At 42.1% G+C, this 22832-nt stretch overlaps 1 protein-coding gene across 8 annotated transcripts in view; it reads right to left on the reverse strand.

Moving 5' to 3' along the window:
- Nucleotides 1-22832, reverse strand: part of SMARCA2 (SWI/SNF related, matrix associated, actin dependent regulator of chromatin, subfamily a, member 2) — a 176355-nt gene that overhangs the window by 146994 nt on the left and 6529 nt on the right. For 5 of the 8 annotated variants that reach the window (XM_067041601.1, XM_059071803.2, XM_067041599.1 and 2 more), the window contains exons 2-4: nucleotides 15329-15589; nucleotides 11535-11664; nucleotides 4189-4578 (exon numbers count right to left, since the gene is read on the reverse strand). In XM_067041601.1, coding sequence (XP_066897702.1) covers nucleotides 4189-4578; nucleotides 11535-11664; nucleotides 15329-15553 — 745 coding nt within the window. In that variant the 5' untranslated portion in view covers nucleotides 15554-15589. Of the gene's footprint in view, nucleotides 1-4188; nucleotides 4579-11534; nucleotides 11665-15328; nucleotides 15590-16708; nucleotides 16733-22832 lie in introns of those variants that run through there. The other 3 variants (XM_067041602.1, XM_059071806.2, XM_067041600.1) reach the window with 2 other exon arrangements.

Below are 22832 nucleotides of genomic sequence, written 5' to 3' on the forward strand. Positions count from 1 at the left end.
GGTACTGTATTAGCTGGCAAATTTGGAAGTGCACACTCTTCTAGAGCAAACTTCAAAATGTTTCTACAGCTTAATACAACTCAGCACAAACACTCAGATAAGTCGGCTTGCCATGTGCTTCCCGCTAATCCCCCATCAGTCACAAGCAAACTCCTTTCTAACTAAAAACTGCAAGTTCATTTACTGCCTGGGTCTATTTTCTCCTCCCTCCAACACATTATATAAAAACTTCTCTTTACAGAGGCTAGGGGACTGAATGCAGCTTGCTGCAATTAGACATGCCCGGAACACAACTACCTAACCATGAGGTGTTCTGCCTGTCCTTCAGGAGTTGAGCTGCCTGAATGGATTTTCTCTGTATCAACAGAAAGCATCAGACAACAGACACTCATGGTCTGCAAAATGATAAGAACTCACGCCCTGATATCTTCAGATGGAGGACAAATCACATTCTTTAGCTTATCTCCTATTCCCTTGCCAATATAAACAAGTTAAGCTTAATTGTCAGAGGTACAAAATGTGTCTGTTTTCCTATCAGTCCTCACTTTAGAAGTCAAGGTAGGTATACGCCTTGACTCTCCTGAGGGGTGTCCCACTGCAGCTAAGTGGTGGGGGGGCAGGGATCTTTATTAGATGCCTGAATTTAAGAAACAGGTAAACAAACTTATTAAATTACCTAAGTCTCACATGTACAGAATTTCTGTACAGAGTTCCCACTTTACCTTCTGCACAGAAGGATGTTTATGCAAATAACAGTCTGTGCATTAGACAAGGATTTAAGTGGTTTCTAGAGGTTGAAAAAAATAAATGTAATAATGATGCTTAAATGAAGCATACAAAGAAATTTTAGATAACTAAAAAAAGGAGAGGGGGAAGCAGGAGAGGGACAAGCACTGAAAAAAATTAGCAATAAATCTCTCACTTTCTACCATGAAGGCTTCCCTACCCACTGCAAAAAAACCCAAAACTTTTCAGTTCCTATTTTGAGTTTTGCTTTAGTCTCTAAAAAGAAAAATGAATCAAAATTAAAAGAAAAACGCTGGGTTCGATTTGAGTGGAGCCCATAGCAGGCAAGGACCAGAGTAATTTATTTGTTCAGTGCACACTTCCACCAGTCAAACTGTAATTCTCTGGTGGTGGCACTTTTGGTGAATGATAACTTTGGAGTAGGTTTGAGGCAGATCACCCCAGCCAAAAAGATTCTCTTCACACATGAATGACACTGGCAAATGGGACAAAAGAAAAATGGAATCATAGCTACCACCAGAGAAGCTGACATATTTAAATTGATTTTTTTCCTGAAATATTAGCAGAGGTATTTATAAGCAATTATATTGCTTTATTTAAGAAAAGGAGGGGGATAAAAAAATTAATACAAGTAATATTAACTTTAAAAACCTTTTTTTTTTTTTTTTGTCTTACTTGGACTTGTCCAAAATACCAATGCAAAAAAAAAAAAAGTGTCTTTGTCAAGTAAGGTCATCATCTCCCTGTGAAATCTGAGATTTGGGGACAAGATCAGCAATGTAACCTCCCTCCCAGTGGCAGGAATGAGTCTGCTCTATTTGAAGAAAGTTTCCTCTTTCCTCCTTTATCCATAGCCTCTTTGCCCACTCTGGCACTATCCACCCAAATATTTTCATTTCTAATGAAGCCTGACTGCGGGAAATACAAAAGACACGAGCAGTGAGTAACAAAACGAGTTCCCCCTAATGACAGGACCCTGGCGAGGGAAGATGTACGCATGGGGTTAAAAAAAAAAAAAAAAAAATGGAGTCCTCTTCTCTGGAAATGATCCAGAAAATGCACCCAGGATTGTGTTGGTTAGGATGTGAAGTATTTGTTATATACAAGTGTACAGATAACTGAAAATCCATCCTTTTAAGTTTTACTACGTCATCTGATCTCACTATGGTGACTGGCTGAAAGGGTTTCTCAAACGAATCATTTAGCTTGCTGCCTTCTTGAACAATACCCTGGAAACTTTTCCTGTTGTGCATAGGTCATTTTTAAAAATAAGAAGCCTTGCTGAGATCCATGACGAGGGGATACCCCAGGACAAGCTGCAATGCACGGGGAAGTATGCCTGTGTGACATGGTCCCTCACGATTACCTTTTGGGAGGCGCAGATTTCGCTCCTTCCACCTTAAACTACCAACAATCTGTGACCATTCAGCCTCTACTGGGAACTCCTTTAGTTAATGCTCCTCATATACTGAGATGCAGGATATCAAGGTCACCAATGTTGCTGACACTGTGTCTAGAGTATGAATAAAAAGGCTCTCAGTAAGGAGCAGAGATCCTTTTCCTTCCTATGCACAGGAGTGAAATGCCTGCACTTGGTACGCAGAGCTTGGGAAAGAGCCTTTCCCTTGTCATGAGCCTATTGGTCATGAAGGAGCCAGGATGGGGAAGGGGGTAAGGCCATGGGCTCTCCAGTCAGTCTGCTGGAATCCTGACTCTCCGTACCCCAGATGTGCCACACGTGCAAGGTACTTATTACTGAGCATGGAGTACAAGGTAAGCTAGCAGGCACTCACTCAGTAAGCACAAGCTACACACATGCATAGAAATACATACATTTTTGCTTCTCTCTGGCTGCATTCCTGAGAGCTAGTTTTTGCAGTTTTAAAGCCTCTAAACACACTTTGAGTGTTCAAACTACCATTTTATTCATGGTTTTCCTGTACAACATTTTCCATCTCTGATTTTTGGTTCCATGGGATCTTCCACCTACCAGAGCACTGTGGTTAACACACCGAAACATAGAGATGCCGTGATACTTTCTTGCTCTTTAAAAAACCATTCCTAAGGCTCCATCTACAATTAACAAGATGAGTTTATCCTTCTAGTAGGCAACTCAAGAGTTTCCTCTATCAGAAAAGAAACATTTACAAACTCAGAAAGTAGAATAATAAAAATAATAATAATAATCTGAACTCTTTCCCTTTGTCTAAGTCCCAAAACGTAAGAAGACCAATATCCCAAACTAGATGCAATGATCAGCTGTCAGGGCCTGCCCAAATGAGAGGGAACCATTCACAGGAAAGGGTGTCAATGACAAGGAAGCACCCTGGTATTCAAATTCCCTAAGATTCAAATTCTCTGGAATTCAAAGCTGTGGTAGAATAGAACCATAAACTCTGTGCTTATCTAGCTGCTAACCAAAACCTTCCCAGAGAAAACAACATTCCTGGAAGATCATCCTAGAGCCCCTTGGAGCTCTGAATTCTATCAGTGGGATCAAGCCAGACCACCAGAAGGTCATACAAAGGACTATCTCATCTCAACGCATTATATAGTGTCATAGCTTCAGATCTGATGCCAGGGCACATGGGAAATAGGCCATGTGGATTCTGTTACTCTCTTTGTTATGAACAAATGCTACCAATGCCTCTACCATGCAGTGCCCCTTACAATAATAATAACAATAATTTTTTTAAAAGTTCCCACCTGGGAAAGCTACTTTATACTCTCATGCTAGAAAAGACTCTGTGTCCACTGAGAAACTGGTAAGCAACTTCCTTCCGAGTGGTGAGTATCAGGCACCTGACCCTGTCTCCTTTCCTGACTGCCAGGAAACTCGAGTCACCTTGGAAGCTCAGATGCAGCAGCCATGAGAGCTCCTGTAGCCCCCCACATTACCAACCTCCCTGACCTTGGATTTCTACTTCCCTTTGCCTCTGATTTTCTGCTTGGTAATTCCTTTACCACAGGTATGCTCCTTTGGAAGCCTCCTCAGATGCTTTTCACAAAAAGGGATAGACGTAAATAAATAAATAAATAAACAAGACACGAAATAGCTCAAGGAGAGCAGATTCCAGACGTGCGTGTTGGCAACGGAACGCACTGGGTGTACGGGTTCCTAACCTGGGGTGTGTGTAGACGGGCTTCCGACAAACCTCGCACAGCTTGAAAGAGAATGCGAGATCACGGGGCATTTTGCTTACAGCCACAGCTTGCACCAGAGTCTGCAAAGTTTAAGAAGCACTGCTCTAGGACGTAGGCAGAGGAGACCAAGAAGCGTGGCCAACTAAGTGAAGCAAAGACAAGGGAGCCAGGGAGGTGCAACAGAAGGTTACGTCAGCCCTGGGTTGACACCACCAGCCCAGCACTTCTGTGCAGTTAGCAGCCCTTCTCGTCCGAGTTGGACCATCACGTTATTCATTTGGTTGCCTATGAACCTACCAGATGGCCTGGTGTAGTTGACAAGGGCCTGCGGCTGCGGCGGCGGTGGCGGCTGCGGCTGCGGCGGCGGCTGGGGCTGGGGCGCTGCCTGTTGCTGCTGCATGCCCGGCAACGTCCTTTTCCCCTGGACCGCGAGCTGCAGCGTTTCGGGGAGGGGCTGTCCCCGGGCCAGCATTTTGTAAGCTAAAATCTGAGCTCGCAGCTGATGCAGCTGGACGGGACTGAAAGGCGAGGGCCCCCTGTTGGGCTGGCTCATTGCCTGCGGGTCGCCTGGGATGAGGGTCCCTGGCTGGCTTGGTGGCATCTGCGGTGCGGTTGGGCCACTTCCCGATATAGGGCTGGAGACGTGCTCGGGGGCTCCCAGCGGAGACGGGTGCGGCGACATGTAGCCTAGAATGAAACATAAAAGGAGAGGTCACAGGCTGCCCCCCGCGACCCTGAAGGAGAAGCATTCCTGAACGTTTTGATAATTTTCCAGAACAGCACTGACGGACAGACATCAAAAGCATAGGTAACTTAATAATTATGGGATTTTATATAACTTAAGACTTATATATATATCAAATGTATACAAAATTTAAAGAAAGAGGCAAAAGTAATTTTAGTAATATATAATTTAAATCGATATATCCCAAATATTATCATTTCAAAATATAACAATTATTAAAGAGAGATTTTACGTTCTTTTCTTCCTGTTCAGTTACGACACTGTCTCCACTGGGACTAACCACATCTCAAGTGATGGACAGCCGTATGTGTCCTAGAAAGTTGACTGGCAGTGGCTGTCGTACACCTAAAGGAAGGGCACCAGGGGACAGTATTATACATTAAAAGCAGCCCGACCTGAAGAACAGAACCTGAAGGTGTCTGGTCTGTCACAGTGGGGACTGAGTCTCTCATGGGGATATTACTTGGTTTATTATAATGCACTTTATGAATAATTTGCCATGATTGAGGGCCTCCATGGTTGTAGGCACTAAGGAAGGTATTGTACATACTATTGTAGCTGAGTTCTCCCTGGAAACAGAGACTGATGGAAGGACTGAGCGGAGCTGATTTATCTGGAAGGCACAGGGGCACTAGCAGGGATGTGGAAAGGTGCTACGCAGAAGGGACGGCAGCCAGTAATGGTTGCATGATTAAGCCAGCTGCTGTAGTGGCTACCTGAAGATTAATCTCATGCACAAGTTCTGGGATGAAAGGCACAATACTTGCCTCCAAATTATCCCAGGGAAGGAGCTGGGGTATTTACACTCCATCACTGGTCACTGGTTATGGCTCTGGGGATCATTAGTCCCCGGGGACTTTGCCATGTGTGAGTAAGGTGGACTCAAGTAGACTGGAGGTGAGATGGTAGTCTGGCCAGTGGATATAAGGCTGGTGGGAGCACAGAAATGGGAAGAAGGATTAGAGGGAAGTGAGTGGAGTATACATGTTTCCTATAGTCCTCACCACATCCCCAGAAGATATGTACTGTCACCTCATTTTTTAAAATGAGGAAAGGGGGACTTCCCTGGTGGTGCAGTGGTTGAGAATCAGCCTGCTAATGCAGGGGACATGGGTTCGAGCCCTGGTCTGGGAGGATCCCACATGCCGCGGAGCAACTAGGCCCGTGAGCCACAACTACTGAGCCTGCGCGTCTGGAGGCTGTGCTCTGCAACAACAGAGGCCGCGACAGTGAGAGGCCCGCGCACCGCGATGAAGAGTGGCCCCCGCTCGCCGCAACTAGAGAAAGCCCTCACACAGAAACGAAGACCCAACACAGCAAAAATAAATAAATAAATAAATAAACTCCTACCCCCAACATCTTAAAAAAAAAAAAAAAAAAAAAAAAAAAAGCACCTGTATTTCCAGGTGATTCTGTTAGTTTAAAAAAAAAAAAAGTTATAAAATGAGGAAAGGGAGGCTCAGCGAGTTAGCGAGTTACCCCAGGTCACACAATCAGATCTTGGTAGCTCCAAGATTCAAACCAAGGTTTGTTTGATTCCAAGGCGTATGCTCTTTCCATGGTCTAATATTAATTTGGTTTTATAAAAATAAAGGCTTGAAAGTGTCAAAAATCTTCTAGAACCATTTACGATACAATATAAAAATGAGAGTAATCTGCTTCGGTTACAGGAGATCTAAATGGGAAATTTAAGAACACTTTACTTAAGAAAGAAAAGTCAAAATGCACAAAAATTTCAAGGAACTTATTTCAAGAGATGAACTGTATAGCCTGGATGAAGAATCCCTAGAAAAACACACGACTGAGCATTGCTGAAGGGAAATCCAAGGGGAAGGAGAGGACAGAGTGGCCTACTGTAATCCAAAAGGTTATCTTCAATTCAAATCAACTCAAAGGTGTCCTAAGACACAAGTAAACTATTCGATTAAAGGTCTTTGCCTTTAATAAATGCACCTGTATCACACTTATTTTAAAGGTCATCACATAGGTGTTTATTAGGCATCTGCTGTGTGTTTGAACCCTTGTCAAACATGAGCCAAGACAGCTCTGTGCATCTGTGTGGAATCCCAGAGGCCCAAGAATATCTGACCCACACTGCCTGGGGACTCATCATCATCATCCACAAGACTAGAGAAAATAAAGGATACGGTTACTTTTACCTCAAATTGCCATTTGGAGAGGGAAACAAATTTAGCCTGATCCTCTAAGACAAGAGTAGGTTTTGTTCTATCAATTGGTGAGTTGTAGGTAGAACTCCATTCAGAGTAATCCTGCCCTGAAGAGGAATGGAAAAACTGCTAACTCATTCCCCAAACCCCTACTCTATAAGGGAGCACAAAAATCACGCAGCCATTAGGATTCTAGTTGGTCATAAAAGTTAGCCAAGAAAATGCCCCTGAAATCAGCCTGCAAGACAAGCAGAAATTTAAATCCCAGGATGTTGTTATTTATAACAATAAACATTTAGAGAATATCGATAACATACACTTAACTTCATCATTAACATTCTTCCTTCTTAATGAGGTTAACATTCACCTCCTATTTGTAATGCTGGTGCAAAATGGTAGTTTGTTCATTAGGAAAGCACCTTCCTAACACCTTTTTGACCAACCCTGCATCTACCGAGGGAGGAAAAACTTCCTACTATAGTTACTGACATTTTCAGGGTAGAAGGGATACAACCAGGTGTTAAACTGGGTCATGTCTCCTGCCTTCTGGTCCATCCTCCTTCCTGAAGGCATCATCAATTATAGTTTACCCATGATAAATCACAGGATGCCTAATACAACGGACCAAAACATTAGACAATCCAATCTAAATGCAATTGTGTAACGCTGTTCATCAAATCGCCCTTTTCAGCTATGAACTCCTGGCAAGGCAAAGTTACGAAGATGAGACAGTTACATTAAGTACAATAATTCATTTTACCTCACATTTGCTAAGAAACTAAGAGTGGAATAAAAATCATTTTCCAGAATTAATCAATACAACAAAATTCTCCCTCAAATGTGGAAAGAAGAATAAACTGGGGGTGGGAAAATTTGTTGCCTAGAATTTATAGGGGATGTTAATAGAATCATTCTATCACAGTATGACATTAAAAATGTGACAGTGAGAGAGTGGCAGGGACATATACACACTATCAAATGTAAATTAGATAGCTAGTGGGAAGCTGCTGCATAGCACAGGGAGATCACCTCTGTGCTTTGTGACCACCTAGAGGGGTGGGATAGGGAGGGTGGGAGAGAGGGTGATGCAAGAGGGAAGAGATATGGGAACATATGTATATGTATAACTGATTCAATTTGTTGTAAAGGAAAAACTAACACACTATTGTAAAACAATTATAAAAAAAAATAATAATAAAAAAAAATAAAAATAAAAATAAAAATATATACATTTCCAAATGTAAAATAGGTAGCTAGTGGGAAGCAGCCACGTTGCACAGCGAGATCAGCTCAGTGCTTTGTGACCGCCTAGAGGGGTGGGATAGGGAGGATGGGATGGAGACACAAGAGGGAGGAGATATGGGGATATATGTATATGTACAGCTGATTCACTTTATTATAAAGCAGAAACTATCACACCATTGTAAAACAATTGTACTCCAATAAAGATGTTTAAAAAACTTTGAAAAAAAAAAAAAATAAATAAATAAATAAATAAAAATAAAAATGTGACAGTGTTTCAGCTAAAGAGAGAGAGATTTCTTTTTTTTTAATGACATGACTAGCATTCCATAAAACTTCAGGAAAATCAGAATCTAAATGATACAACATTAACGTATTTTCATAATTATCTTTAGTTGAGAAAACAGTGAAGAAATTGCCTGAGAGTGAAATACCTTTGTCTGTAGGATGACAGTTGATGCAGAATCTGCTCTTTTTTGAAATCTGGTTTGATTTGCTCATTTAAAAAAAAAAGGTAGTCAAAAACTGGCAGTTTTCCTTCCCTCATCTTCAAGGGCCATTATCTCCCTAGTTTCACCTTGCCTCAGAGAGAGGCAATCACCTCTCTCCTTTTAATAAACTTGAATTTTTAAGTGCCAATTTTATATGAATTTTCTCTTCACACACATACATACAAACATTAAATATTATATACTTGCCTTTAAAGGCTTTTTCTAGCCAATGGACTAAAAATAAACAACGTTATCATTGGGACCATAAGGTACACAATTCAGTATTTACTGAAGGAAATGGTTTTGCTTCTCAACCAATATCTTAAAATAACCTAATAGGTTGCTAGGTAGTTAAAGCTGGCAGTTTTCCGATCAATACCCCACCTCTCTGTACCTGTGTGTTTATAAATGGCTTCCTATGACGGGGTTTTTAAAGATATATGCTATTATGGAGTCTGAATTCTTTTTAGATAATTATATAGAATAAGACTGCATTATACCAATACTACTTTATTCAAAGACATATTTTAAATAACTAATTCCCCAGCTTACAAGGCACTTTACTATTTTAGCAAAAAATATTACGTGCTAGTTCTGATTCCATTTAACTTAATGCAGACTTCTGCATTCCAAAGTAATTATAACTTACCGAAACTATATAAAAATTAAGATCTATTTAAAAGTGTTGACTTTTGAATACATAAATTCACTTCTCTACCTACTTGAATAAAATTTACTAAATTTCCAGTTATGTGCTAGACATTGTGCCAAGTATTGGAGATGCCAGGAAAAATCATCATTCTAGAAGTTGAAGAAAGGAACTGAGCTATGAAAGAAATTTTAAGATACATAAAAGTAAAAATGCTCACTTATAATTCACGCATTTCAAGTGTTTTCCTTTAGAGTCTTCCTAGGCCCCCACTACTAGAGGTACTGCAAAGCCGGGAGCAGACAGAGCCACCACTAGCTCTGAGAATCACTGAATATAACTCATCTATACCTCCCAGGTATTAAAATGAGATCTACATTAGCTCTGTGAACACACCTGGCTCTTTAGAATTTAAATGATAAACCTGGAAGTGTCATCTTAATTCATTCTTAACACTGAATGGGTCAAATTATTTTCTTCCTGTACCTCAAGAAGTCCCAATGATTCAGCCTGCTTTTCTAACATGGTCAAGATTTTACAAGTCATTTGCAAAACTTACACCTGCCTGCCATCAAAATTCAGATCAGAGTCCGGGATCTTCAAAAACCTGTCCGAATCTTAGTAAAGATGCACTCCTATGCCTCCATGACTTGCTTTTATATAAATATATATATGTATTTAAAAGCAAATACATTTCTCTAAACCCTCACAGTCAAAAATCTTCCCTTGGGTTGATGGATGTCTGATCATGGATGGAGAAAAAAACTCACATACATTAAATCACAAAAAAGTATATACAACAACACGTAAAGCATAAACTTTGAATTAGAATATCAACGCATTAATTAGTGCTGGATGAATCATGCCCTTGGCATGTTGAAATGTCCATATAATGATTCTGAAAAGAGGTTACATTGCATCCAAAAGACTTTGAGGTATCTTTATTTATTTACTTATTTGGCTACATTGGGTCTCTGTTGCTGCTGTGGGCTTTGTCTAGTTGTGATGAGTGGGAGCTACTCTTCATTGCAGTACACAGGCTTCTCACTGCAGTGGCTTCTCTTGGTGCAGAGCACAGGTTCAATGTGTGTGAGCTCATTAGTTGTGGCTCGGTGGGCTCAGTAGTTGTGGTTCGCGGGCTCTAGAGTGCAGGCTCAGTAGTTATGGCACACGGGCTTAGTTGCTCCGCGGCATGTGGGATCCTCTAGGACCAGAGCTCAAACCCACGTCCCCTGCATTGGCAGGCAGATTCTTAACCACTGCACCACCAGGGAAGCCCCTGAGGTATCTTTAACATGCCTTCAATAATGAGGAGAAAAGGCACCCAGAGAAAAGAAATCTACCATATATTGATTTGGCCATTATTGTGGGTTGAACTGTGTCCTCTACAAAGAAATGTTGAAACCCTAACCCCTGGTACCTGTGAATGTGACCTTATTTGGAAATGGGATCTTTGCAGATGTAATCAAGTGAAGATGAGGTCACACTGGATTAGGGTAGACTCTAATCCAATGACTGGTGTCCTTATAGGAAGAGGGAACTCTGGACACACACACAGACACACAGGCAAAATGTCATGTGGAGAGCAAGACAGAGATTGGAATGACAGATCTACAAGCCAAAGAATGTCAAATATTGCTGGCAACCACCAGAAGCTAGAAAGAGGCAAAGAAGGATTCTTCCCTAAAAACTTCAGACAGACCACAGCCCTGCTAATACCTTGATTTCAGACTTCTGGCCTCCGGAACGTTGAGAGAATACATTTCTATTGTTTTAAGCTACCCAGCTTGCAGTAATTTGTTACGGCAGCCCTAAGAGACTAAGAGAGCCACCCACCAGCAATGACAGGTTATTCCACTGCCAGAAAAAGCCACCTTACAAAGTAGGAGTGTACAATTCAAGGGACACGGGTGGCTCATCTTACCTTCACATCTATGCTGTTGTTGGGAGGCAGACCTGGAGATTCCTTCTGGCCCTGTCACTTACTGGATGTGCAAACTTACAAAGTAAATTCTCCGAGCTTTAGCCTCTCTATCTATAAAACTGGGGTAATATAATTTCTCTCACAAGATCAGGGTAAAGATTCTGCATGAAGTACACAAAGCACTTTGAAGAGTGCTTGGACACATGGTGGCCAGTAAAACTACTAGGATTTTGCAAAGAAAATTGCCCACATCAACCATAAAGTTGTGTTGGTGGGGATAAGGGGAGATTTCTACAGGGAAAAGAAACCGGCTGGATTCCATCCTCCTTAAACACATTCTCTGGAAGTCATAATTAAAATAACTAATAGGAAAGATGAAAGACTGTGGTATAGAGCCCAAATCAGGCATGTAGCAGACACAAACCTTGGCTGTGTTGGTCCATCGGACTCTGGGGAGGGCCCATTCCTGGGTGAGGAGGTCGCATAGCGGTGCCCTTCATGGATCCACAATGGATATCTTCCACAACCCCCTTGTCGTGCATACCATCAATGGGCTGAAACATTTACAGAATATCAGTCAGACGTCTCTTTAAGGCATAATATTTCTATCTGGTGTTTTAAGACCCCTTCCTAAAAAGTCTTCAAAACTGTGGCACAATCATCTATTACCCATATGATAGTCATATATTTTGACATTTATTTTACATATATTACTATTTACATAGATTTCATAGATGGGACAAAAAATAAAATAAAAAAGACTACACCAATAGGATCAGCAAAACTACCTGTGAAGTCAAAAGTTAAGGCTTTAAACAGTTGAAATATTTTTGGTCATGTCAAAACCTGCAAATAAAAATGAAGTTCTGTTCACAAGGTAGACAAATATAAACTATTCTTCCATACCCTCTTAAGTAAGTCCTGAAACCTGCCGTAGGTTGAAGCCAGTCCAAAGTCTGAATGAAGGAAGGAAGACCCTTTGAAACGTCTGTGATGATCTATTTTTTGGTAACTTTTTTTCATCAGAGGGGAAGGAACCGTGGAAAGTTTAAAAGTTGAAAGCAGAAAGTTCCAAGGCAGTTGGGAAAAGAGGGACAGACAGGGTAGAGTGGTGAATGGGGGTAAATACTGAATGGGAAAGAGGGTCGAACAGATGAAACTATACTACAGAGGGAGGAAGACAGAAAAAGGTTAAAGGCAGAGTTTGGAAAAAAAAAAAAAGAACACAGGGGCTTGGAAACAGGACTTGAGGCCTTGTACACAACAGACACACAATAAATAGCCATTGAATTGACACTAATCCAATCCAGAATTGGGCAATGGAGCATGTGTTTGAGAAAGGAAAAGTCTATTCCTCCCCGAACTGGAATAGCAATTTTCAAAACAGCCTGAAAGGAATATTTCCAGGAGTTTATAGAAACCAAATGACTTCAAGCAAGAAAGTATGAGTGTTTGCAGTTTTGGAGAAAGGAAAGTTAATTTCTGCAGCGTCAAAAGCATGCACTTGAAAAGAGGAGACATTTACCATAAAGAGGATGTTCAGAAGAAAAATGGGAAGAATTTGGTATAAAGAGTGTCTCTGAGTCTGTTAAATAGTAATAATAGAGAGGAAATCAAAGCAACACAGCAGATGTATTTAGGCCACTTGTTTATTTATTTCCAGTAATGTTGAAAAGCAAAAAGCTGAAGCTCAGAGGGAGATGGAGGAGAAAGACAAGGAATAAAGCTGCCTATAAAAAGATTCTCAGAAAGTGAAGGCATCTGGTCAGCAGGTGTGAACTGCAGGCACTTCACCATGTCCTCACCCAGAGAATTATCTGAGGGACTGCGGGCTGAGGAAAAGCAGGATGAGAAAATGCAAAACTTGCAGAATGAGAGCAAAACAAAACAAAAAAGAGCATTGGTGGGGGCGGAGAATAGGAGAAAATGTGACATAGATGCTAAATAACGAAACAGAAGGGATCAGAAGATACACTTATACGTAAAAACAACCCAGGGCAAAAACATAACATTAACCCAATACACTCATGCATATGTTTAACTTTTAAATGCTTAAATAATAATAGAGGTGAGCTAGACATTTTCCTTCAAATCTTTCATTTTGGAGGTGAAACATCCTTAAACCCTTCTGAAATTATTTAACCCACTTGGACAAAGGTTAACAAGTGAAAGATCTGGTCTATAATAGACCTCCCACATTAATATGAACACAAGATGATTTAATGACTTCGATATGTCTATATGTTCAATGTGTCTCCTAAAGAATGTGATATGGAAAACAAGCAACTTTATTTATTTACATACCTGACAAGCTAATAATGTGTTTAAAAGAAATCAAAAAAGCAGGGAGAGAACTTGGGGATATTATAGGGCTATCCATGATATGTTGTTAACTGAAAAAGATGTTGTTTCAGACTAATTAACAGTGATGATATGATGCTATTATAGTAAAAGAGAAAAATTTTAAAATCATACGTGAATATGCATACCTGTGCTTAGATGGTATTTTTACTGAAGATGGAGAAAAGTAAGGTGTAAAAAGCATACACAATAAGCTGTTACCAGGGGTGAACCACTTCTTTTATTTATGTCAATATGGTTTTACTTTTCAAAATAAGCATATATTAATTTTCTGATTTGAAAATCATCAAATAACAAAATTTGCAAAAAAATGAATCTTCCCTTCTGGGCTGCAAAGCCTTACCTTAAAACTGACCTCCAGGGACTTCCCTGTTGGTGCAGTGGTTAAGAATCCACCTGCCAATGCAGGGGACACAGTTCGAGCCCTGGTCTGGGAAGATCCCACATGCCGCGGAGCAACTAAGCCCATGCGCTACAACTACTGAGCCTGTGCCTAGAGCCCGCGAGCCACAGCTACTGAGCCCGTGTGCCACAACTACTGAAGCCCACAGCGCCTAGAGCCCGTGCTCCACAACAAGAGAAGCCGCCGCAACGAGAAGCCCGTGCATCGCAACAAAGAGTAGCCCCCGCTCACCGCAAGGAGAGAAAGCCCGTGTGCAGCAACGAAGACCCAATGCAGCCAAAAATTTTAAAAAACAAACACTAAAAAACCCAAACTGACCTCCAGTCCTACACAATTAAAGGGAAGACTTGCTCTTTTCTGAGGTAACCTTTCGGTTTCAAACCAGTATCTCCCACAGTTTGCCTGATTAACATCCATCAAGAGGCATCTCCACCACCCTGTCCACCTGTGATGTCACCCGGAAAAGATGTAAAACCTCTACACATCTCTTCAGGCCTAACATTCAGGTAATACACAATGGTCCCATAGATTTTCTTTGGCTACCGCTACCTCTCAAAGCAAATTGTCACAGAGGATCTTGTTTGCTTTCTCAAAAGGCCATTCTCACTTCTTTGCATCTACTGCAAAGGCGTAATGCCCAAGTCATACCGTTATGCTCATCTCAACAGCAACAACCCGAATCTCATAAATGGAAGTTTATTATAACCTTCATCCAGAAACAAACAATTGGCCCTGAGCTCTGAAAAATCAGAGCCCTCTTCCAAAACCAGAATAAAGCCACTTCACAGACAGAGAGCAAAGTGCATTTTTAGGAATTCCCTAAAAACTACTTTATTTCAATCAAACCTTTTTTGAAAAAATCCTTTAGGAAAGGACTCATTTTCCTGTTACTCTTTGGGACCTATGGGATCTTTTTAGGGAAGAATAATTTTCAATACGTTCATTCATGGATGATATACGGTATTTAACATACATAGTTGGAAAAAAAGCAAGACTTATTCACTAATATACTTATTTGCCAAGCCAAAATTCCTGCAACCCACAATTCACAGGATCTGTCAGAACTGCATATTGTAGGACTTCCCTGGTCTAGTGGTTAAGACACCATGCTTCCAATAATGCAGAGGGCATGAGTTTGATCCCTGGTCAGGGAAGTTCCACATGCCACGTGGCGTGGCCCAAAAATAAAAATAAAAAAAGAGAGAGAGGGAGAGAGAGCTGCATATTGTAGCTAACACTTTTCAAAAAGCCAAGATCAGATCTTCCTGACTGGTGCAACATCTGTAACAATAAAAGAGCCTTAGAATGTATGTTTTCAATAATGTACAAGATAAGAGAAAGACCTAGCTTGATTCTCTTGTAAACAATAGTAGAAAAAAGAGAGGGGGGTTTTCAGTGATTATTAGCCATCCATGACTCAGAAGCCAAGACTGGATGGGAGAATGAACTCTTACCTTATGCATTTGATGCATGCCTTCCTGCGGGAAGTCAGCAGACCCCATCGACGGCATAGGGTGTGAGACACTTGGAGGCCCAGGGCTTGGCCCCATCATACTGTGGACGGAACCTGGGGATGGTCCAGGTCCTGGACTGGGCCCAAGAATTGGTCCAGGAGAGGGTCCTGGCCCTGGCGAAGGCCCTGGGTGGGGCATCGCACCAGGGTCTGTGGGCGTGGACATCTACTTCTCCTGACTCTGCCAGTCAGTACAGTGATACTGAGTTGGAAAGAAGAGAAAGGAATGTTTTAAACATGATGTTAAGATCAGAATAAAACAGTTGTTAGTATTAGATGGTGCCATTTCTGTAACAAACATCAAACAGAACTGCCCTGTCTAGCCCGGATGTTTGAGAGAGTGTGATATATATCCATCTGCCCTAGTCTTTATGAAGACCACTTATTTAAAATGATTCCCCGGAAAGATATAAATCATCTAAGATCCAAAAAAAGGCTCACTGGAGAAACTCAAATTTAAGACATAAGGAGAATTCTAAACAAGCTTAAAATTTATTACTGAAGTCAACAGATGCTCTCCATTACTTGGGCACCTTACAAGTTGTTAACCCCTCAAAGCCATTAAAATATAAACCTCCTAAATACCAAACCAAGACCCACTTGCATAAGTCAATAAGCATTCAAACTTCACAGAATTCTAGAGAGTTAAAAGGAGGAGAAAGTACAATTTCATAAATTAAGGATGAAAGGGAATTGCCAATCACGGGAAAAGAAGAGGTTAACGGGAGTCAGCCAAATATGGGTTCACACAGCCGCATATGCAATGACGCACTGAGACTAAAATGCGACGGTACGTGTAAAACCATAGCTCTGTGCCTGGCACAAGAAGCAACCTCTCTTACTGAGCATTACTCCCCGGCCCTGCCACCTCCACCCCAGCAGAAACGAACAGAAGGGCAGGTTAAGATGTGGTCCTCCCACCCGGTAATTAATTGAAGACCACGTGGACAGCGGAGAGCAGGGATTCATCCCAGGCCATTCTGGGGTCCAAGATTCACAAGAGACACCAACCATGACTCCTGGATCAGGGCCCACAAGAGGCGTGGTATGAAAATTCCGGTTCTCCAGCAAAGCGGTATTCCATCACCCATGTGCCAAGACTTCTTGGCATCCCCACTGGGGAACGGCCTCATGGGGTGGGTACGACTGAATCTTGGGATATCAGCCAAAATCAGTAAATAAGCTGTTTTCTGAATTTTGATGGAGATGAATGATCCCAGGGTAGTCATGGTGATATATTATGTCATCTGGGGGCACACACCTGTACACACAAAACCTCTTCTGGTGCTGAACTCACAGAATCCTAAGTGGACTTGCTTACCCACTGATTAGTGGCAGGGAAGAAATCAGACCACAGGGGCCCAGTCACCCACAGCAGGGCTCTTTCCATAGTGAAATGAGAGGTTCAAGGGAAAATTAAATGAAAAAAAACCAAAAAACCCACATTACTTCCATTCTTAGCTAACTAACCGTCACCTCTCGAGGAATCTCTAGAATATAAGCGCCATGAGGGCGAGGTCTTGCTCTTCTTCACTCCTGTATCCCCAGCACCTCCAACCAGCATGGAGTAAGTGCTCAGAAAAGATCTGAATGAAGTGTAGACAAAGTTACAAGGGCAAAATATTAATAGGGTCAATTATTAAAAAAATTGAGAGCAATCAGGGTTTGAGGTATGTTCAAACAAAGCAATCTTAAAAGTGGAGGCAAGAATTTGGCCAATCTGATAAATGAATTAGGGCTAAAACAGGAAGGGATGAAAAGCTGCTGTGGAATGATTATAAGCAAGGGATCACTCAAACGGTTTTGCTGATACAAGATGGGACTAAGAGAACACAGTTCAAGTGATTTCTAAAACAACAGGGAAGCTTGGACAGTAAATTATAGCCTGAATTCACTAGAGAGCCAAATGTTATTATTTATTCTTTGTGATTAACAAAGCAGGCGGAAGTAACCTTTTTCTTTTTCTTTTTTTTTTTTTTGCATTCCACCCCCTCACATATACACACACCCACCCATGTTCAGTCAGCATTTTAAATTTAGGACGCTGACGTCAATTCAGGGGTACTACAAGTTAAAATGTTCTTTCATGTATATCAGCAAACTAATAAACCCCTTTATTTTTTAGTGAATAAAAGGAAATTGCTTACTTCCTGTTATGATTTACCTTGAAATTGGCTTCAATGGCTATGATGGCAAGATATCACAAATTTGAACAATGAAGATACAAATGCTCAGTCAGCCTGGCAGTCCTACTTTTCATGTTTTATATTTTAATGTCTATTATCCCAAAATACCAACGACTTTCTGTGCATATATAATGACTTTCATCTGGGAGTCTCGTAGAATGTTGTAATTAATTGTATGCAGTCCCACAGAAACGCTCATCATTTTTTGTTATAGGAAACTACTAAAAACTTCTTAGGGGGAAAACATATGAGACAGGAAATGGAAGAATATGGGCATAAAGAGGAATGTTAATATAGGAACGTGTTACACAGGAAACTTTTTCGTAAGAAGAGAACCTTTAGGAGCATGCATTTAATGAATGTGTCCGTGAAACAGCATAGATGAACGAACAAGAAGCCAGCTCAGAGAAACAGCACAGTTTAACAAAGGAGCACACTTGCCCCATCCCGCACAGCTAAGGGATCTGGACTACCGCACAACTTGAATGTGACCCTCCGGCTTCTGACTGGGAGCCCAGAGACCTTGGGTTCTGCCCATCTCAGGGCTGCCACCAACCCCGGGGGTTCCCAGGCAAAGCGTGTTTTTTTTTTCTGGGGTTTCTCACCTCCCTCTGGGCTTGGAATTGAAGCATCTCAAGGCTCCCTGCATCTGCCTATCCAGGACTTGCAGCATCTCCCCATTCCTCCAACCTTATGTGTAGGCACGCTCATCAGTGAACCTCCAGGGCAGGACCTGGGCTGTCCCAGGATTCACGCCACAGCACCATCACCCAAGCGTACCAAAGAGGAGAACCTCTCAGAGACGAGGCCACAGTCCTGGCCTCCTATTCCTTCCTCTTCATTTCTGGTGGCAACTTCACAGTGCAGCTCCAAGACACAATTAAACTTTCCCACAGCACAAAGCAATTTGGGGGTGTAAATTACAAAGAGGTGCGAGTCTCAAGCAGAGGCCGCAGGTCATTACTAAGTCCCTGTGATTAAGGGTGAAAGTCCAGTATTGGCCAACTCAGCTTCCCCTCACTCACCCTCCCAGTCTCCCTAGGAATCCAAACCCCCTTCTTTTTTCTTCCAGGCACCAAGTAAGTGATGCAGATGGGGTGGGGACAGTGGGGACAGGCAGAGGGTGGATGGGGGAGAGGCGATGGCTCCAGTAACCTTGAGAGGGCAGGAGTGCCAGGTCTCTCCGCAAGATAACACTCAAAATCTATTTTTATTTTGTGTTGGGGGATGAGGCGGGGCGGGGGAGTTTTACATTGTCACCAAAAAGAACGGCCTGTTCCATAATTACATGGCCAATATAAGGAAGAAAACGTGTCTGTGTGTAAGGAGGTTAGGCACACAGACCTCCCCGTACCCCGGCACTGCCAGGCCCCTCTCCTCCCCTCAACGCTTCCCTCCACCTCACACCAGCACTCCCTGAGGGCCAGGCTGCTGTGTTCTTAGCCAAGAATTTTTCAGCAGTACACCCTGTCTTTTTTCGTCCTGACCCTGCCTTTACAACCGGGGAGTGTGCGCTTTTTAAAAATAAAAGTCGTTGGAGCTTCCCCCAACTCCAACCACTGTAGACATCCTCCTGGAGCCCGAATTCCCTTCCTCTCCCCTTTGCAGAAAGCCCCAGCACACCCATCTGCATATTAAAAGGAGTTCAACTTCATGGAATTTTAAGGGTCACCAGTCCAACCATGACAACCAGGACAGAACGTCTACCGTCCTGTCTCTCTCCAATCAGCTGAAAGATCCCCACACTTGCAGTAAGACTTAAACACAACCCCATGTGCTTCAGAATCATTTCAGGGACTTGACTTGAGGACACATTTGGTCACGTCCCCATTTAAAAGAGGAGGGCAGGAAGGGACCACAGAGCTTGCCCGAAGTCACATCTGTGAGTAGAGCTTTTTATCTCTTGACTCCCGGCCCAATACCGAGTCACCGAGTCACGGCACCATCAGGCAAGCCAGGCCATCCGCCAGTGTGGAGAGTTGTCCCTCAGGCTGAGCAATGATGCACAGGAGTGCGAAGCGGAGGATGCGGAAGCAAAGACGGAAACAATGGGAGATGTCGCGAGGGTTGGGATTTGGCTGTGATCCTATGTTAATGTACGAAGGCACAGAGAAGTGAAGAAAATGCCTCGAGAGAATATGAGACAGAGACAATGTTATGAGCTTAAGAGGTCGGTGATGTTAAATCAAAGATCCAGAGGACCTGTTTTACTCATCTATTCCCAACTGTCCTGGCTCTCCCCTGGGCACAAGGCATGGAGGATGTGCAAAAATGACCAGAGGGCTTACCCAGGGCTCTGCAAGTCTGACAGGGAAACAGGACTTATCCATAAATAGCAGTGAGGAAAAAAAAAAAAAAAAAGAACATGCAAGTTCCTGCAAGACCAGAAGGGGTATAGCTAGAGTGTCCACTGTAGTCACGGGCAGGAGAGAAGACTTACAGCTTGGAGGGCGGAGGCAAGAAAAGGGAATTAAGGGAGGCTTCGTGGAGAAGGTGGCATTTCTGCTAGGCCTTGCAGTAAAAATAGACAATAAATAAATGTTTCCTAGCAACTTTTGTTTTCTAGTCACAGAAAGAGTTTGGGGCGAAGCACAACCACCTGCACTAGACAACACCTCTTAAATAACTCTTCACGAAACGTAATAAGGAAGCGTGGAGTAATCTTGGCTCTCCAGCAGACCTTCATCTCTGTTGCATTTACAGAAAGACTTTGCGGTACAGGTCGAAGGTGGAATATGAGAAATAAAAGTTAGGCCCAGTTCACATCCCTAAGAATAACTGTTGTTTTAAAGTTTTCTGGCTGTTACAGAGAATGATTAAGGCTCAGGAGATAGTTAAGATAAGAGTTCTTTTTATGTCTGTTTGTTGATTCAGACTCTCTCCCCTGACCCTGAAGGTTTTCTCTGTAGCTTTCTCTATAAATGAATTGAGAATTCCCCCACAAGAAGTAGCAATATCTCTAGAACTGGAACACAAGTGCTGCTGTTCTTGATGGGGGAGTAGAGAGTAGGTAAGAACAGCAAGGAAGATAAAAGAAATAAATCTACCAGAAGTTTCTTTTTTAGAGGCCAAGGTTGTCTGGATAGGTGGTGAAATAAACCCAAAGCCCTCGTGCTTCTTGGTCTGAGACGTGCAACTTTAAACAGTGCACGAAATGATTTGTGCCACAGATAAAAACCACACTGTGCTTAGAGTGAACATTCTACGTGGCTGGCCTGAAACTCGAGAAAAGCATGGAAAACATCTTTCTCGTTGTCATTCCTGGCGGTTTACCATTCAAAGTCGAGGTTGTTTTAAAAAGTGGTTGGATGAAAAGTGTGCTGTGTTTGTTGGGCTTCTGCAAACTCCGCATCGTTGAGTCAAGGAAAGGAATTAGGATGCGAGCTGCTGCCCTCACTTGGAATAAAAAGCCTTGGGACCACCCCTGCCCAGAGTCAGACCTGGCAGGGGCTCCAAGGCAGATCAGTGCAGGACAAGAGAGAAAACAAACTTCAGGGGCCAATTACAGCCCCGTGAGCCCCAGGCACTGCCTCAACAGGAACCTGGCTCTTGACATTATCACCCTGGACATACCATGAGCTGCCTTCTCAGAAGAGTCTACCTGTGATGCAATTCCATGACCTCTTTGGTGAGGACAGCCAATGTTTCCACAAAGGAAAAATTCTTTTAAGCAGGGTGTTTACGAGAAAACCCAAAGTACTAGAAGCTCCTCAACAAAAAAGCACTCTGGCAGAGCATTCCTCTAACCCAAAATCCATGTCCACTGGTAGTTACAAAGGTAATCACGGACAACTATGACTTCTTAAATTCAGTTGAACCCAAACTGCTAGGTAATTGGTCAAAACCAAAACAGACAAACCAACAAAAACTAGTAGCAAAGCGTGACACCCTGAAATGTAATTCGTGTGTATTTACACATACACCTATCCTTCCTAGGTTCTGTTAGGCCCCTTTGCAAGGCAACCTCATTTCGGATGCTGATAAGAATCAATGATAGCCACTTTCGTCTCTGTCTAAGATAATTTTATTTATACACTAAACATGTAAGAGTCTGAAATACATACTGTAAGAACTTTTTCTGGCTGAGATGGCACACGTTGACTCAGCAGGAAAACTTGACCATTATATGCTGAATGAACCTCAGCAGACCAGTGAGATGCCCCACCTTCCCCGACTTTCACAGCAGCAACAAAAATTCAAGCATGAACCCTTCAAGTTCACTGCAATTAAAATGAATAATGGCCATTTACAGTGTTAATCTGCCATTAAAAAATAAATCACCACGTAGTTTATTTGACCTCTGAATTTCAAGTTCTCTTTTACAAAACAGGCATAATAGTAGTCAGCTACCTCAATTTTGATATGAAGCAAATAAAGTATTACATTTGAAAACACCTTGTGAGCTATCATATAAAAATGTGTGTTATCGCGAGGATCCTTCTAAAGGCTTCAATTCCCATCCTGGACTTGAACTCACACAATCTGCTAGATTGATCTAACATACTTTTTGTTCATGAATTCCCTTGCTCCAAACTTCTGAGAGAAACCTCCACCACACGTTGGATAAAACATTCATGCTTCAGCCTGGAAATCAAGTCTTTCTACCTTCTCCAACTTTTATCTTTTGAAAATTCTTCCCAACTGGAACCTCTTGCCCTGGGCAACCAGGTCAAAATTGGTACATTGGTCTTCTCACAGTTTCTTTAGGCTCGGGCCCTGTGATCTCAGAACTTTCTCCTGATCTCATATGATCAGTACCCACCACCCCACCCCTGCCCTCCTCTGGCCACAATCATCCTCCATCTCAAAAACTTTATCTACCCTATGCACTCAAGAGAGCTCATCCTGATCTCTCCCTGTATCAAGTGGTCTGTGCAATTTACAATTTGCTATTCATATATGTTCAGGCATGTTCTTTATAAGACATAAATTCTCGATTGCAGATCATTCATTTTTTTACGGATTTATAGACTTTGCTTAATAGCATTTTAGTGCATGTAAGAATCCAGCACAACAGCAAATGGCAAAAGAGTTGCAAATATTTGCAAAGCTATTACATGCCCAGCTTTCCTCACGGACATTCAATTTCCAAGTTCTATGACTTAACTTCCAGTAGCACGGTAAAAACTTGACAATACAACCTCAAGTAGGTAAAGAAATACAGTCATTCTAAACAAGAAAACACAATCCTAACAAAAACTGATAGGGAACTTCCCTTGGACTTCTGTTAACCTGTAAGATAACATATCCCAATGCTTT

Source organism: Kogia breviceps, chromosome 8 (genome assembly GCF_026419965.1).
Source record: "Kogia breviceps isolate mKogBre1 chromosome 8, mKogBre1 haplotype 1, whole genome shotgun sequence".
Lineage (NCBI taxonomy): Eukaryota > Metazoa > Chordata > Mammalia > Artiodactyla > Physeteridae > Kogia > Kogia breviceps.